The sequence below is a fragment of the Vicugna pacos genome, chromosome 4, assembly GCF_048564905.1.
Source record: "Vicugna pacos chromosome 4, VicPac4, whole genome shotgun sequence".
NCBI classification, from domain to species: Eukaryota; Metazoa; Chordata; class Mammalia; order Artiodactyla; family Camelidae; genus Vicugna; species Vicugna pacos.
Genome location: NC_132990.1, coordinates 48,371,956 through 48,387,834, shown reverse-complemented (window position 1 = coordinate 48,387,834; position 15,879 = coordinate 48,371,956). Strand labels below are relative to the sequence as shown.

Sequence of the window (15,879 nt, the reverse complement as noted above, 5' to 3'; positions counted from 1 at the left end):
CCAGATTATTAAAAGATAATGTTTCATTTTCCAAATTTCCTCTTTAGAGAAGCTTTCTGCTCTATGGAGCAGGCTAGAAAAGTTAATATGGCAATTCATTATTCTCCTGGACTTTTTGAGGGAAGAGTTTAGACCCAACTCAGTAGATATCATATACTACTACTCTTTAAACAGTCGGCTTTCTTATACAAGGACAATATTCTGGTTGAAACTGTTGCAGAAGTACATTGTGAAAATCTGTGCAACTAAGGGGACTCAATAAATGCCTAGATTTAAATTTTTAATAGTTGATGTTTTATCCAAACAGCTGAAGTTCCAATGTTTTGTTTTTCTCTCCTAATAGCTCCATCAGGGCACTGTCCCTGTTTCCTACACAGTAACTACAGTGGCACCACATGGGATTCCACTCTGCACAGGCCAGCACATCCCTGCTTGCAGTACACAACAGGTCCCAGGATGCTCTGTGGTTTTCAGTGGACAGCATCTCCCTGTCTGTAGTGTGCCTCCTCCAGTAAGTCTGTGCAGTCCTTGTTTAGAGTGGGGAAACGTGTTATGTAAGCAAACAAAATTTAAGAGACTTGTAGTTTTTCACTTTCAACTAAAGCAGTTTTATTGCAATAAAAATCTTAGTAGCATTTGTACAGTAACAGTTTAATAAAATTGGCTTTAAAACCTGATGTGTTTTTACATTAATTAAACATTTTTTAATATCCTGAAGGTCAAAACATGTTCCTTCACATATCAGCACTGTTTATAATTAAACTTTGATAAAGGTTGGCCTTGGAGTGTTAATAGGATATTGAACCGGTTAGTAATACAGTCTCAGAAGCTTTAGTGTCAGCAGTAATAGTCTGAGCACTTACTGGGTTTAACAGGCACTCTGAGCACTTGGTCTTACTTACTCCTCACTGCAGGAAGCCTGTGATGAAAGTGATGTCCCCGTTTTCTGAATGATGAAATTGAAAGTGACTTAATGCCATAGAGACAATTAGCATAAGAAAGCAGAGATTCACACCCATTTCTTTATGCCTCTTAAGCTTATGCTTTATTCTTTACCACCCCACCCAGTCCAGCCTCCTTATTTCAAAAAACAGATTGCTGAGATCCAAAGGATTTAAACTTGTTGAAGGTCAATAATGTCTTCAAATTAATACACTTTGTTAAATCTAAATATAACTCTAATACCCCTGTCTGAATTTGAGATTAAAATGAGCACATACATACAAATACCAACACCAATGTAACAGATTAATTTACCCAAGTTTGGCTTCTCAGTAATAAATTATAGAACCAGTGTGCTAAATTGGCAAACTAAAATGCTGTGAGCCATAGGCATTTAGTTGTGATTTGCTCTTTTAAAATTCCTAGAAGTAAAACCTAGAAGTAAAAAGACGTTCAAGATTGAAAAGGAGAGCTTCTTGGAAAGTAGTAATATCTGCTGTATTTTAAACCACGTGAGATTCCTCTTTTACGCAGTACTTTCCTCCCGCTTCATAGGTGTTACAAAGGCTAAAGTAAAAGTTAGGTGTTTAGACTCATTTGTAAGAACTATATAAAAACACAGAAAAATTACTAGTTACCATTATTTTACTAGCAAAAACACACTAGTATTTCATTGTTAGTATAGGCTTTATAATATTTTGGTATGATTTTGGGAGGGGTATACAATAACATTTCAATCTCACTGTATAGTTTTAAAATTAATTATATATTTGGAGACTTCTAACAAAAAAATGATTTCTCTTTCAGATGCTTCAGGCATGTTCAGTTCAGCATTTACCAGTACCATATGCTGCATTCCCACCCCTTATTTCTAGCGATCCATTTCTTTTACATCCTCCTCACCTTTCTCCCCATCATCCTCCTCATTTGCCACCTCCGGGCCAGTTTGTCCCTTTCCAGACACAGCAGTCACGATCGGTAGGTATCTCTGCTCTTATGACTTTAATTTTCACAGAATTTTTAGACCCAAAAGGCAGATTAATTTAGTGGATTAAGTTGTTACCATTTAAAAGCTATAACTTAGCCATTCTTCTGGTTCTTAAATGAATTAGAGTCCCCACACATACAAATTAATACAGACATTCTCTACCTAGAATTATCTTGGCTTCTTAAGTTTTTCTAGTTATTTTGTATGTTACTTAAATTAAATTTTTTTTTCATTTACTGTGCTGAACATCCTTCTATTTGATCTAGTTTAAATTTTATTCCTTTGTATCTGCAATCCTTTGAGAAGTAAATCTGAAGAAAAATAAAGTTCTTGTTTTTCCTTTTGCATGTTTCTAAAATGGAAAATGAAAATATTATAAAATTGTTTCTACATGTTAGAATAATATTTTTATTCATATAGGCAAGTAAAGTGAACCTCTGAACCTCAGTTGTTTTTTTCAATATGTCCTGATGAAAAGTAGATGAGATAGTCTACTAACATAGTTAACTCTGTCCTAGGGCTGGAATATAGCTGAGAGGCATATTATTTCAGGGGGCTGGAGGGGGTAAGCAGTGTCTAAGGAAGGGCACAGTCCAAGTTGAACATCTGAACCATCAGGCATTAAGGGAGAATAGCAGCACTATATACAATAGCCAAAACATGGACGCAGCCTAAATGTCCATCGACAGATGACTGAATAGAGAAGTTGTGGTATAGTTATACAATGGAATATTATTCAGCCGTAAAAAATAATAAAATAATGCCATTTGCAGCAGCATCAATGGACCTGGAGATCATCATTCTAAATGAAGTAAACCAGAAAGAGAAAGAAAAATACCATATGATATCACTCATGTGGAATCCAAAAAAAAAAAAATAAGAGGACATTAATGAACTCATCTACAAAATAGAAATAGACTCACAGACATAGTAAACAATCTTATAGTTACCAGGGAAAGGGGATGGGAAGAGATAAATTTGGGAGTTAGAGATTTGCAGATGTTGACCACTAGATATAAAAATAGACAAAGAACAAATTTCTTCTGTGTAGCTCAGGGAACTACTCAATATCTTGTAGCAATCTTTAATAAAAAAGAATATGAAAATGAAATGTGTGTGTGTATGCATGACTGGGACATTGTGCTATACACCAGAAATTGATACATTATAACTGAGTGTACTTCAGTTTAAAAAAGGGAGAATAGGACAAAGAACATATGGAAATGGTTAGAGTGGGGGTGGAGGGGAAATGGTTGGCCCTGTGAAAGGAACTCTTACTGTTCCTTTCTTACTGAACTAGACTGTTACTCTAACAGAGCCTAACTATCCTTTCCTTAGGATTTATGCACCACGCTTAGTCTCAAGCAGAGGTGAGAGGTGAGCTTACCTGGCTGCTCTCCTGAAAATTACAGAAGCCAGTTACATGACAAGTTTGGCTATCTGAAAAGTTAAAGCTACTTCTACAAGAAAATCTTCTATTAGACTCAGGACAGGATTCATGCCAGGATGTTCCTTAGCTTCCAGTACCTGGGAATTCCAAGGGTAAAACTGAATGTAGCCATCACTTATCTCTAAATTTGGAATTCTTTAAAAGGTCCAGTCACATAGCCAGATCAGAACTTAGGCTCACTTGTGTTGTCATAGTGTCAGCAGGTGTGATTTCTCTCAAGTGTACATAAGTTTCCAAATTAAAGTGTTAGCAGTTACTTGAATTTGAATAATGTGTTGCTGTTCTCTAACTGGGAAGAAGTTAGACTAACATTTAAGAATACATGTTCCCAAGAGAATCAAATTGAATACATCAGCACAAAAATGTGTACACAGATGTTCATAGCAGCATTATTCCTAATAGCCAAAAAGTGGAAACGGTCACGATGTCCATTAACTGGTGAATGGATAAATAAAGCATGGTATGTCTGTATAATTGATTAACTATAAAAAGGAATGCAGTACTGATACACAGACTTACAAGATGGATGAACCTTGGAAACATGCTAAATAAAAAAAAGTCAGATATAAGGACCACGTATTACATGATTCCATATACATGAAATGTTCAGAATAAGAAAATCTATAGAAATGGAAGCTAGATTAGTGGTTGTCCAGGGCTTGGGGAAAACAAGGGGATATTATTAGATAGTGATGGTTGCCCAACTCTTGTGAATGTACTAAAGTGAAAATCCCATTGAATTGTATCACTTAACAAGGTGGATTTTATAGTAAGTGAATTATATCTCAAGATACTTTTTAAACTACAAAAGACAGCATGTGCTAGGTGCTTTGCATAGCATTGTGTGCTTTTTGTATATCGTCTCAGTGTTCACAACACACTTTTGAAGTAGTCTATGACCATGTCAGTTCTATAGATGACAAAATTGAAGTTCAGATTAAGTAGTTTGTATAAAAGCCACATGGCTCATGAGTGGCAACACCAAGCACCTGTCTAGTGCCAAAACCCACAAGGTTCTCCTACAGCATACTGCCTGCTGTGTCCTATCCCCTTTAGCCCTAGTTCTGATTTGTAATACATACCATGTTTTATTTCATCTGTTAAAGTGTCTGAAAATCCTGTCAGTGCCATGACTAACAAAAGTTTTTACTTTCATGTAATTGGCTTATTACTACATGATTTTTTTTGTCTTTCCTCCTCTCATTTTAAGAGAAGTTCAAATAGTAAAAGAAATGTATCCTTTAGTGGATAGTGGAAATGTTTAATAACATGTTTCAGAGACTTTCTTATTGAAGTTCAATTAAAGGCAGTAAGATTTTACTATAGGGTGTATGTCCATGTGTGTGAATTTAGATTGATGTGAACATCAAGAAGTACATGACCTTAAAGACTTCTTTGTGGTTTTTTAAATTTTTATTGTTATAAAACACAGTTTGTCTAAACACTGGAAGTATATTAGTTTGCTTTTTCTCCCCCTCAGCCTCTGCAAAGGATAGAAAATGAAGTGGAACTCTTAGGAGAACATCTTCCAGTGGGAGGTTTTACTTACCCTCCATCAGCCCATCCTCCAACATTACCTCCATCAGCTCCTTTGCAGTTCTTAACACATGATCCTTTGCATCAGGAAGTTTCCTTCGGAGTAGTAAGTTTTCATTCATTGTTACTAGTTTATTACTTGCCTCGATAACTTACTATTTTGAGTCCTGTTTCAATATAACTCTACGTGTTTAGAATTTTAAATGTATTCTTGGGGGGGTAATGTATAGCTCAGTGGTAAAGTGCATGCCTAACATGCACAAGGTCCTGGGTTCAATCCCCAGTACCTCCATTAAAAATAAATAAATAATACCTCCTCCCCCAAAATAAAAAAAATAATAATTAAATGTATTCTTGCAGTCAGTTGGAAAACTGTATTTAGAAATCTAAGTGTTTTAAACTGTTGTGTTTAACATTTAAGAAATATTAAATACTACTTGAATAGTAAGTATCTAGGTTTTTAAAAAAAGAAGAGACTTTTTTCAACAACTTAAATGTTGTGAAGGTAAAATAATCTTAAATTGTTTGAACATTTTTCCTCTACAGCCTTATCCTCCATTTATGCCTCGGAGGCTCACAGGACGTAGTAGATATCGATCCCAGCAGCCAATACCACCTCCCCCTTACCATCCCAGCTTACTACCATATGTGTTGTAAGTTCTGTCTTTCATATTTTAATGAGTTCTGAATTTTGGCTCCCTTGAGATTCTCTTTCCTTTATGAACATTTCTATGTGATATATAATTTAGAGTGTGTTAGATGTTTGTTTGTATTTTATGTTAAAGGTTTGGGGTGGGGGACTGTTTAAGGGTGAAAGAAAGAGAAGAACGAGAACAAAGGAGACATGTGGGGAGACAAAATTGTGAGCTGGAAGATAGGTTTAACAAATCAAAAGGTAGAAAAGTTTAAAATTTTGCCTCTTTTACAGCTGACATTACTTGCCACCCTCTGATTATCTAGCATTTGATGCTGCTGCTTCTCAAAAGAAGAGAGAAAGAAAAGTTATTTCTGTGCCTTAGAAATACTGTTAGGATTAAGTTTGTAACAAAAACACCCATGGGTTAAATATGATAGTTCTTTATTTCTTTCTCATGTGATAGAGTCTAGAAGTAAGCAATTCAAGGATGGTTTGTTACCTCTGTAACTGAGGAATGGTTCTACCATCCTCATAATTTTATAACTTCCTCCTCATGATCTAAGATGGCTCCTTGGGTGCTAGCCATCACGTCCACATTCCAGCTAACAAAAATGAAAATGGATCTCTCTGCCTACCTGCTTCCTCTCAAGGATACTTCCTAGAATTTGCATGTATTACTCCTGCCTACATTCCACTGACCAGAATTTAGTCTCATGTCTATAAAATAACTACCTTTTAGGAAGGCTAGGGAACATTGTCTTTATTCCAGAGGGCCATGTGCCTATATCACACTGTTTTGATAATTATAGCTATATTAGAAACCTTAAAATTAGATGGTATAAGTTTCCCAACTTTGTTCTTAAAATGATTTTATTTCCATATAAATTTCAAAATCAGCGAGTCACTTTCTACTAAAAAAATAGCTTGCTGGGATTTTGGTAAGGATTATATGAAATCTGTAGATGAGTTTTGGAAGAGAGTTGACATTTTTAACAATATTGAATCTTCTAGTCTACTTACACAGTGTATTTTTCTATTTATTCATCTTTTAAAATTTATCCTGGCAGTATTTTTACAGTTTTCATTATACAAGTCTTGCACCTGTTCTGTTAAACTCATCCCTGATGTTTCATGGTTTTTTATACTGTTGTCAGGTTTTTACTAGTGAAGTCAGTTTCTTTAGAGGGTTGTCACTGATCAGCATTGACCATTCTTTATCATGGTAGCACTGGCCTTGTTCTTCTCCTGTTCATTGAAGTAATGTATTAACACTTGTGTTGGTTATTTTCACTGCAGATCAATGCTTCCAGTGCCACCTGCAGTGGGCCCAACTTTCAGCTTTGAATTGGATGTGGAAGATGGAGAAGTAGAAAATTACGAGGTTAGTAGGTGAACCTGTGGATTAATTTGGGGAGTTTCATAAGCATAAAAATATTGTGCTACTCAACTCATTCATTTAATGAAACATTTGCTAGGTAAATCCATTGTACATTTCAAGATATAAAAATGTCCAAAAAAAGTGTTGAGCATCCTTAAAGCTGTTTCGGGGTGTACCACAGTTACAATCATGAGATGGACTTCGGTGCTCTATTAGAATTACATACTGTTCCTATGAAAGGATGTCAGTGAGAAAATGGTGAATTATGATTGGATATTCTGAAAAGATTTTGTGGCAGTAGAAGTGTTACAGCCAGTTCTTGAAGAATAGAAAGGCTTTTTCATGCCTAAGGCTGAAGTAGGGAAATGGTGGATATTGATGAGGAACAACATACAGTCTGGCTAAAGTGAGCGGGAGAAAATGGAGATTTGATTGAAAGATTCAGCTGATTGTCTTTGAGTGACCTGTTTTTGCCCTGCTAGAGAATGGACATAATTTTGAATATTGTTGGAGGAAGGAGCCACGAAATGTTTTGGTGCTTATGGTATCAGATTGCTACCTTAAAGAGCCAGAACTCTGCTAGTAAGTGGCATGAAGGAATAAATGGGAGTGGTTGGAAGGTGGTGACAGGGTAATCTATCAGCCAATAAATTATAAAATTATGTAAGTTCTGTTCTATGGGAACTGCAAATAGAACAGAGTACATCTTGAAAGACATTTCAACACTATAGTCAACAGGATTTGACCACTGAATGGTTTATGGTAGTGTCAGGGGTGTGACTAGAAGAGTTGTAAGAGAAGATGCTCTGTAAATAAGGACTGCAATAGCCTGTGAAGAAGGCAGAATCAAAGGTGACAGTGCAAGTAGATGACATCTAATGTAGGTGGTGGTGACATTGTTACATTATTTGAGGTTAGGAATAGGGGCGGTTTTAAGGGTTGGATTTGGATATGTTGAATGTGGATGCCTATGTGACTTTGTTTTGGTGCTGTCTGGTGTCTCCTGCTTACCCCAGCCTCACTCAGTCTATTTATACAACATGAATACTGAAACAGGTTTTCTGTTTGTTTTTTAAGGTGAATTGAACCTGGGAACAGGGAGGAGAAACTAACATACAAACACAATCTTACAGCGCTTTTCTCCTTTTTTTTAAAATGCATATGGAAGAGACCAGACAGAGACCAGACCAAATGCTATATTCTTTTGTAGTTTTCAAAATGCTATTATGTTGCTTTCTTTCTGCATATACCATCACACTGCAGTGTACTTTGGATTCCATTCCCACATTTATTAAGAAAGGGGTGAAATTAAGTTTTTGATTTTGTTTCTACACTGTCTTAGTTTTGTACAGAGCAGTAAGAAAAGGAACTGGTTATCCTTTAGGCATTTTTGGTACTGAAAATTAAGTCATAAGTCATGTAGCTGAAAAAGACAGCTCTTTTTTAAACAGATTATATACATACCAGTGGAAAAAACTGATACAATTCCAATATACAAAATATTTTGTGTTTGCCATTGGAATCCCTTTCTAAATTGTATTTGGGGATGACTCTGTTTGATCTTCTGCAAAGTTGCACTTTAATCCAATCAGGAAAGTCTTACTTGCTTTTCTGATTTTATTTCGTAGTGTACACTCCCTAGTCCAGAGTACTTACCATTTTTTGAGTATACCCTATACATTCTTGCCTAAGTGCCTTTACCCCTCTTGACCCTTCTGCCTAAGAACTTTCCCCCTTCCTGCACATGGCCATCTTTCAAGACCCAGCTGAAAAACTGCTACCTCTGTGAAAATTCAAATGAAATCCTTCATTCCCAGGTCTAAATGAGTCTTTCCCTCTTAAGTGCTCTTAAGTGTCTTACAAAACCTGACATACTAATCATGTCCTGCCTTCAGTTGTGTTGCTGCTAGATCATGTAGATTTGTTGAGGGTTCAATTATCATTACCTTTTCCATCCAGTAAGAGCTTAGTGAACATGTTTTATTCAATATAATTGTCATAAATTCTATTAGTTGACCTGAGTGTCCTATAGAATATAAAACAGAAGTATAAAAGGTATATATCAGCTATATCACAAATTTTATCTGAATTTTATAGCTAATTGTAATCATCAACTAAATTTAATAATTTACCATCTATTCTAGCATTTAGAAAGACTTAAGGGCATGCATGATGAAGAGGGGAGCAGTTTATTTTAAATAACCCAGTTCTCCAAATAAAGCTGTACCAACAGCATTATTGCAACAGCATCATATTAAAACACACAGCTCTGATTTTTGAGATTATGGGAAATTAAATTTGTTCCTCTCGTCCATCATCATTTGTCACCTGTTCTCTTAAACTTGTGGCAGCCTTTAAAAGCGGGGGCAGAGGGGAAAGCAGCATGCAGATGGCTATCTGGTTGTAGAATAAAGCAAATGAGTAATTAGAGCCATTGAAAACTGGGAGAAAGGAGGTATTTATATAAAATCAGATAAGAGATAGCTGTAATATGTTGAAACATATCAACTATGTTAAAACACATAAGGTTCATAGTGATACTTCAAAAAATAAAAGAAAAAAATGAACTCATTGATCTTGCCTATTTTATATAAATTATACTTCTGAGTACAGTTTTATAAGTCAGTTGACCAATATAGAAGTATCTATGTCTAATAACAATGAATATATGTTCATGTATAACTGAAAAATTGTGCTCTACACTGGATTTTGACACAACATTGTAAAATGACTAAACTCAATAAAAAATGTTAAAAAAGAAAAAGTATGTCTAATAAATGAAGAAAGAATGATAGGATATTACCATTTTGCCATCTTTAATAAATTAATGGATCTAAGCAGTGTTCCATCAGTGCTCACATAACAACTAGCCATGCTGAGCCTTATGATGGAAATAGTAAAATCTGTCAGTTTATAGGAAGTGCAGGGGACAAGGAATAGATAAAATTAGTCATGAATTATTGAGCCTGGGTAATGGGCATATGGAAGTTCTTTATACTGTTTCTCTATTTTGTATATATTTAAATTTTTTCCATAATAAAGCTAATTTTAAAAATATATATATTGGAATAGAAAATTTAAAGAAAGATGCAGATATGTCTCCCATTCCCTTTATAGGCCCTGTTAAACCTAGCAGAACGACTGGGAGAGGCCAAGCCTCGAGGACTGACTAAAGCAGATATCGAGCAACTTCCGTCTTACCGGTTCAATCCTAACAATCACCAGTCAGAACAGACTTTGTAAGTACATTTTTCTGACATCATTCTGTGTTAAATTTCCTCTTCCACCTTTATGAAATAAAAACTTAAGAGTCAAAAATAACTTGATAAAGATAAATGATGACTGTTTCATATTCTAGGTCTATGCTGTCCAGTAAGGTGACTGCTAGTCACATGGGGCTAGTTAAAGTTAAAATTTTTGGTTGCACTACCTAGTGATGCTACATCGGAGAAAGAGATGTAGAACATTTCTTGTCACCTCAGAAAGTTTATTGGACAGTGCTGTTCTGGATTTTTAGGTTGCCTAGAAATTTTATGGTGTTTAATTCAAACTGTAGAATGTTTTGTATTAGATTGAAAAGTCTGATGATACCTGTAAAATTTGAGGGTTATACCTAAAGATTCTGCTTATTATGGTACCTTTTTTTATAGCAACTCTAAGATACAATTCACATTTAAAGTGTACAATCCAGTGGTTTTTAGTATATTTTTAGGGTTTTGCAACCGTCATCACAGCCAAATTTACACCATTTTTATCACTCTCAAAATCAACCCCTTATCTGTTAGCAGCCACTCCCCATTTCTCCCTAACCCTCTCCACCCCAGCACAGCCCCTATACCCTCCCTAATTTACTTTTACCTCTATAGATTTGCCTGTGCTAGACATTTCACATAAATGGGACTATACAATATATGGTCTTTTGGGCCTGGCATGTTTCTCTTAGCATATTGTTTTTAAGGTCCATCATATTGTAGCTTGTATCATTTCATTCCTAAGTGGCCACACCATTTTACATTCCCACCAGCAATGTGTAGAAGTTCCCGTTTCTCCACATCCTTACCAATGCTTGTTACTGTCTGTCTTTTGACTCTAGCCATCCTAGTGGGAGTGCAGTGATACAACATTGAGGTTTTGATTTCCATTTCCCAAGTGGCTAATGATGCTGAGCTCTTTTACTGTGCTTATTGCATATATATATGTATCTTTGGAGAAATATCTATTCACATTCTTTGCCCATCTTTAAATTGGGTTGTTTATTGAGTTGTAGAAGTTATTTATGTATTATATACAGGTCCTTTATGAGATATATGATTTTCAAAAATGTCTCCATTGTGTGAGTTAGTTGTCTTTCCACCTTCTAAAATGGTGTCTTTTGAAGCATCTTTTTGTTTCTTTGTTTTTATGAAGTTCAGTTTATCTACTTTATGTTGTTGTTTCTTGTATTTTTGGTATCACCTCTAAGAAGCCATTGCCTGTTTCAAAGTCATGAAGATTTACTCCTGCTTTTCTTGTAAGAGTTTAATAGTTTTCAGGTCTCATCTTTAGGCTTTTGATTCATTTTTTAGTTAATTTTCATATATTTTGTGAGGTAGGGGCCCAACTTCATTCTTTTGCATATAGGTACCCAGTTGTTCTAATACCATTTGTTTAATATAATAGTATCTTCAGTATTAAGACTGGTGTGGGTTTTAAACCAGAAATTTTCTTGATCTCTCATTCAGTAAAGCAGAACACTCTTACTAAATGTCTTAACATCATGCTTTTTTTTCATGGTATTAATAGATTGTTTTACCTTAAAATTTAAATGATACTCTGATAAGTGAGATGGTAACTGGTTTTGTAGGCTTAGATGGTTGTAAGAAAATAGAAACCACTTGGCTTTATGGTTAAACGATCTTTTTGCCTTTTTTAGGTGCGTAGTATGCATGTGTGATTTTGAGTCAAGGCAGCTACTTAGAGTTTTACCCTGTAACCACGAGTTCCATGCCAAGTGTGTCGACAAATGGCTTAAGGTAAAGTGATGGTATCTGAAGAGAATAACCTTCAGTTATCTTTTTTATTGACCATAGTTTCACATAGAGTAAGTTCATAGTTTAGTGGAGGGTGATTAGGGAGACATAATTGAAACACAGCTTTCAGTATGATATCTGCAAATAAAGATAAAAGACCAGTAGAAATTAGTATATTTTTAAAGTTTTTCAACTGTCAGTAGACATTAACTACAGTCATCAATGTGGGATTGATTGTGCAAAATCTGAAAATGAGTTTTCTGTCCTTGATAATCAGTATGTCCTAATTTTCTCATGGTAGATAAGGATCAGATCTGAACTTACAAGGCCAGTTTCCTCTAAGAGTTGAAAAGAGGACTTCACTGGAGCTTCTTTGTGAGATATTTACTGGGAAATAAACCTCTAGTGCTTTTATGTAATTCTGACCATATTCTCGTTTGTAGATTGGGGGGTGGGCAAAGCACATGAATTCTAACAGTTGTCATGCCAGAGTGGAATTATTTCAGGGTCTTCTTATTTTAATAGTAGAATAAAAATATGATGCAGTAAAATAATTTAGTCAACTTTATGGTTTGATTATTCGGAGTAGGAGATGATAATACTGAGTTAGATAACTTCACGGTTTAGTGAGGAAGACAGATGAGTTAAAATCAAATCAGTCCTCTGTATGAGCACAGATTAAGGATACCCAGTTTAGCCCAAATGGGATCCTAAAGGCAAAGCATCTGAAGTTTTTAGAAAAAAAAAAGTTATTATATATGCATAGCCCTGATGTGTGAGAACAGAGAATGATCAGAAAACCACAGGTTCCATGTGGCTGGTGGCTAGAGCATGAGGAGTGGCAAGAGAAGAGGGTTCAGAGAGAAAACCAGGGCCAGCTTGTTGCGAAGTCAATGTGAAGTATGTGGGAGTTTGAACTTGGTTCTGGAAGCAGTGTGGGAGATGTTTTACAAGACCAAGGCCACTGTTTGGAGAATGGAATAGAGATGATTTCTGAGAGACAGGGAGATGGAATAAGGATGTCTGGGCCAGATGGGGAACAATTAGTGGAAATGGGATGAGACGAGGACTTGATTTGAGAGCTCTCATCATGTAGAAATGAGAGTATTTGATGAAAAATGGGTTATAGAAAGTAAGAGAGCACATGATGCCTGTGTTTCTGGTTTTAGCAACACCGTAAATGGCAGTGCTGTTTGTTGAGATGGAGTTTTAAGCCAGTTATTATATTTGCCTGAACTGGTGATGGGTAATCTTGTCAATATGTTAAAACAGACCTATTAAAAATTATTCTTAGGTTATTAATAAGTCTTTGAGGTTTGTGGAGTATTTTTTAAAAGATAGATTAAATGATTGCCTTATAACTTAAAGGAACAAAGAATATTAAAACTAATATGGAAAGTAAAAATAGTTCTGTTGCTTTTAATATGTTTCATTGTATAAGTAAAAATTCAGACAAGTTTTTTCTTTTATGTTTTAGGCAAATCGTACTTGCCCAATTTGCCGAGCTGATGCTTCAGAAGTGCATCGGGATTCAGAATGACCAACCTAAGAGCACAAATTTAGTTTGGGTGTTCCTCATCACATGTATATACGGACTATCCATTGAACTTAATCTGTGTGGCTTCCAGCCCTCCCTTTACCAAAAGGGTCAATGGACCTTTCTTTGCACTGTGTGACTTAATCAACTATAAAAGCTTACAATTAGTCTTCACAATTATGGGATTGTTATACTAACTGTGTGATTGGAACTCCAAAGACTTTTTCTTTAGCTTAATTTTGTGTGTGCACTAACATTCCCTGGTTTTTGTGTGATCATTCCGAGTGTTGCTGCAAGATTACAGTGGACGTGATCTTTTAGCATGTGCTTTTATAAAAAGTGGTAGCTCCAGATGATATAGCAATCTACCTTATATAGAGCCTTCAGAAACTGTGAGTGGAAGTGAGTGCAGCGTATGATTGTTGGTGATAAATGTATCTGTGTGTATGAGAGAGTGTGTGCAACTACTTGTGTGAGGGCATGGTAGCTAATGTGTGTATGAGATCCTATATACCAGCATGTACCAAGAATGTGTGTGTAGTTTTAATTATGCTGCAATGTATAATCTGGTGTGTTATTTAAACAGCACTAGTACTGTACACTGGTTTTTTCCCTTGTGTTTGCTGTTGCACACTGATTGCTAAGGGTGCATCAATTATAAGCATTGAATACTCATCCCTTTCCCTCCCAATGAATGGAATGAGAAAAGCCTTCTTCCTTTGCTTCAGGCAGCTGTCACCTTCCCTTCGTTGGTGATCCCAGGTGGGTCACTTAAGGAAAACAGTGTAACAGATTCTAACTCCATAAACCTGATTTTTTGATTCTGTTTTGAAAAAAATTTTTAAATCTCCCAACTTGCTGTTTCCAAAAAGAAGGTGCAATATCATTCATCATCAGTTAGCAATATTAGCATTTCAATCAAAGATTTGAATGTTGATACTCTGTTTTTTTTCCTTTACATTTCCTTTACTTCTTACAGGAAGTACTTGTGTTTTTTTGTTTTTTTTTTTTAATGTTTAGATTTGTAGTCTATTCTGAAGATATTTGAGTAATATATTTCTAAGAATACCACTGGTCCCATGAAGTCTCACCTCCTCTACTTCCACCAGAACAAAATCTGTTAACTCAGCTTGACTTCTGATACATGTTCTTTGTTCAGGCTCCTCCCATAGGCAACTAAATTGCTTTAAGAAAACTATATTTCTGTTTCTATTAACTCACCTGCCTAGCTCCAACCCTGAAAGTTGTCTAGTCCTTCTTCCCTCAGTAAATGTGCTTCTCATCGAAACCCTCATTTCCAGGATGGATCAAGTGCTGTGACAGCTCGAGTTCCTTAGACCCGATGTGCTTTGATGTTTTCTTGCTTTTTACTTTTTGTTTGAATGAGAAAAAGTTTAATATAACAGGTGTCCAGAATACTTGCAGTATAAATGCAGATTTGATTTTGTATAAAAATAATGCTGTAAAACAGGAATTGACCTTCATTTAGTTGATCTGAAAATAATACATAGCTGTGTGGGGTTTTTATAGGTTCATTGAGCGTAATTCAGATTGTTCAGTCATCTTTGCAGCCACGTTTGGTTCCTCTCTCCTTCTTCTCATGTGTTCAGCATTGTCTGCCTCTTCCTGCAGTTGATGTCATTGCTGTTTGCAGTAGCACAAGCTGCATAATTCCAGTCAGGACTGTGATGACTTGCTGCCAGCCTCACTCAACTTTCAGTTGGCTCTGTGTCAGTTTTCTACTCGGACAGTATTAACTACTTGTTACTGCCATGCTACTTGCCTTCCCTTGAAGACTCTATAAGCTCTCACAGCTTAGAGTTCAGTAAAGTCAATTCACACAGAAGCACAATTTTGCCCTTTTCCAGACACTGTTGCCTCTGTCTAGTCATACAGGAAGGATTTTGCATCCTTTCTCTTTGCCCCTGTATTTGTCAGTGCATCAGAAATACATCTAACAGTGGTAAAATGTACATGTTACTTTTAAATCATTAGGATATCCCCCACCGATTCCTGATGAATAAAGTGTGTTAACGACCAAAATTGTTGGCATAATAATCAGCTACATTACAAATCACGTATAGTTTAATCTTTATTTTTTTTAATTAAAAAATCATGTTTAAAATGGCAAAAGCCCATCTTATACATAGACTCTTTTATATAGCTGCAAAAAATTTATATCTGTACAGATCTAACATAACACTACTACACTCAGTATTCATTTTATTGAAGCATGCAAATAAAGCACTTTTTCTAATTTATATAGATACCTAATTAACAAGGCACATTGTACTAATGACTAGGAAAAGTAGCTCTTTCTTCCTTCCCTCTGACGATGAATTCTTGTCATAATACTCCTTTTCCAATAAATTTTGAGAGGCAGTTGGCAATGTAGGAGGCAG

The 15,879-nt window shown here is 35.6% G+C and overlaps 1 protein-coding gene across 10 annotated transcripts in view; it reads left to right on the top strand.

Annotated features, from left to right (window-relative positions):
• RNF38 (ring finger protein 38) overlaps positions 1 to 13,654 on the top strand; it is a 60,693-nt gene extending 47,039 nt beyond the window's left edge. For all 10 annotated transcript variants that reach the window (XM_031677307.2, XM_072959733.1, XM_072959731.1 and 7 more), the window contains 8 exons: positions 344 to 511; positions 1,750 to 1,920; positions 4,861 to 5,022; positions 5,463 to 5,569; positions 6,850 to 6,934; positions 10,049 to 10,170; positions 11,844 to 11,943; positions 13,418 to 13,654. In XM_031677307.2, coding sequence (XP_031533167.1) covers positions 344 to 511; positions 1,750 to 1,920; positions 4,861 to 5,022; positions 5,463 to 5,569; positions 6,850 to 6,934; positions 10,049 to 10,170; positions 11,844 to 11,943; positions 13,418 to 13,480 — 978 coding nt within the window. In that variant the 3' untranslated portion in view covers positions 13,481 to 13,654. The remainder of the gene's footprint in view (positions 1 to 343; positions 512 to 1,749; positions 1,921 to 4,860; positions 5,023 to 5,462; positions 5,570 to 6,849; positions 6,935 to 10,048; positions 10,171 to 11,843; positions 11,944 to 13,417) is intronic.
• The last annotated feature ends 2,225 nt before the right edge of the window (positions 13,655 to 15,879 follow it).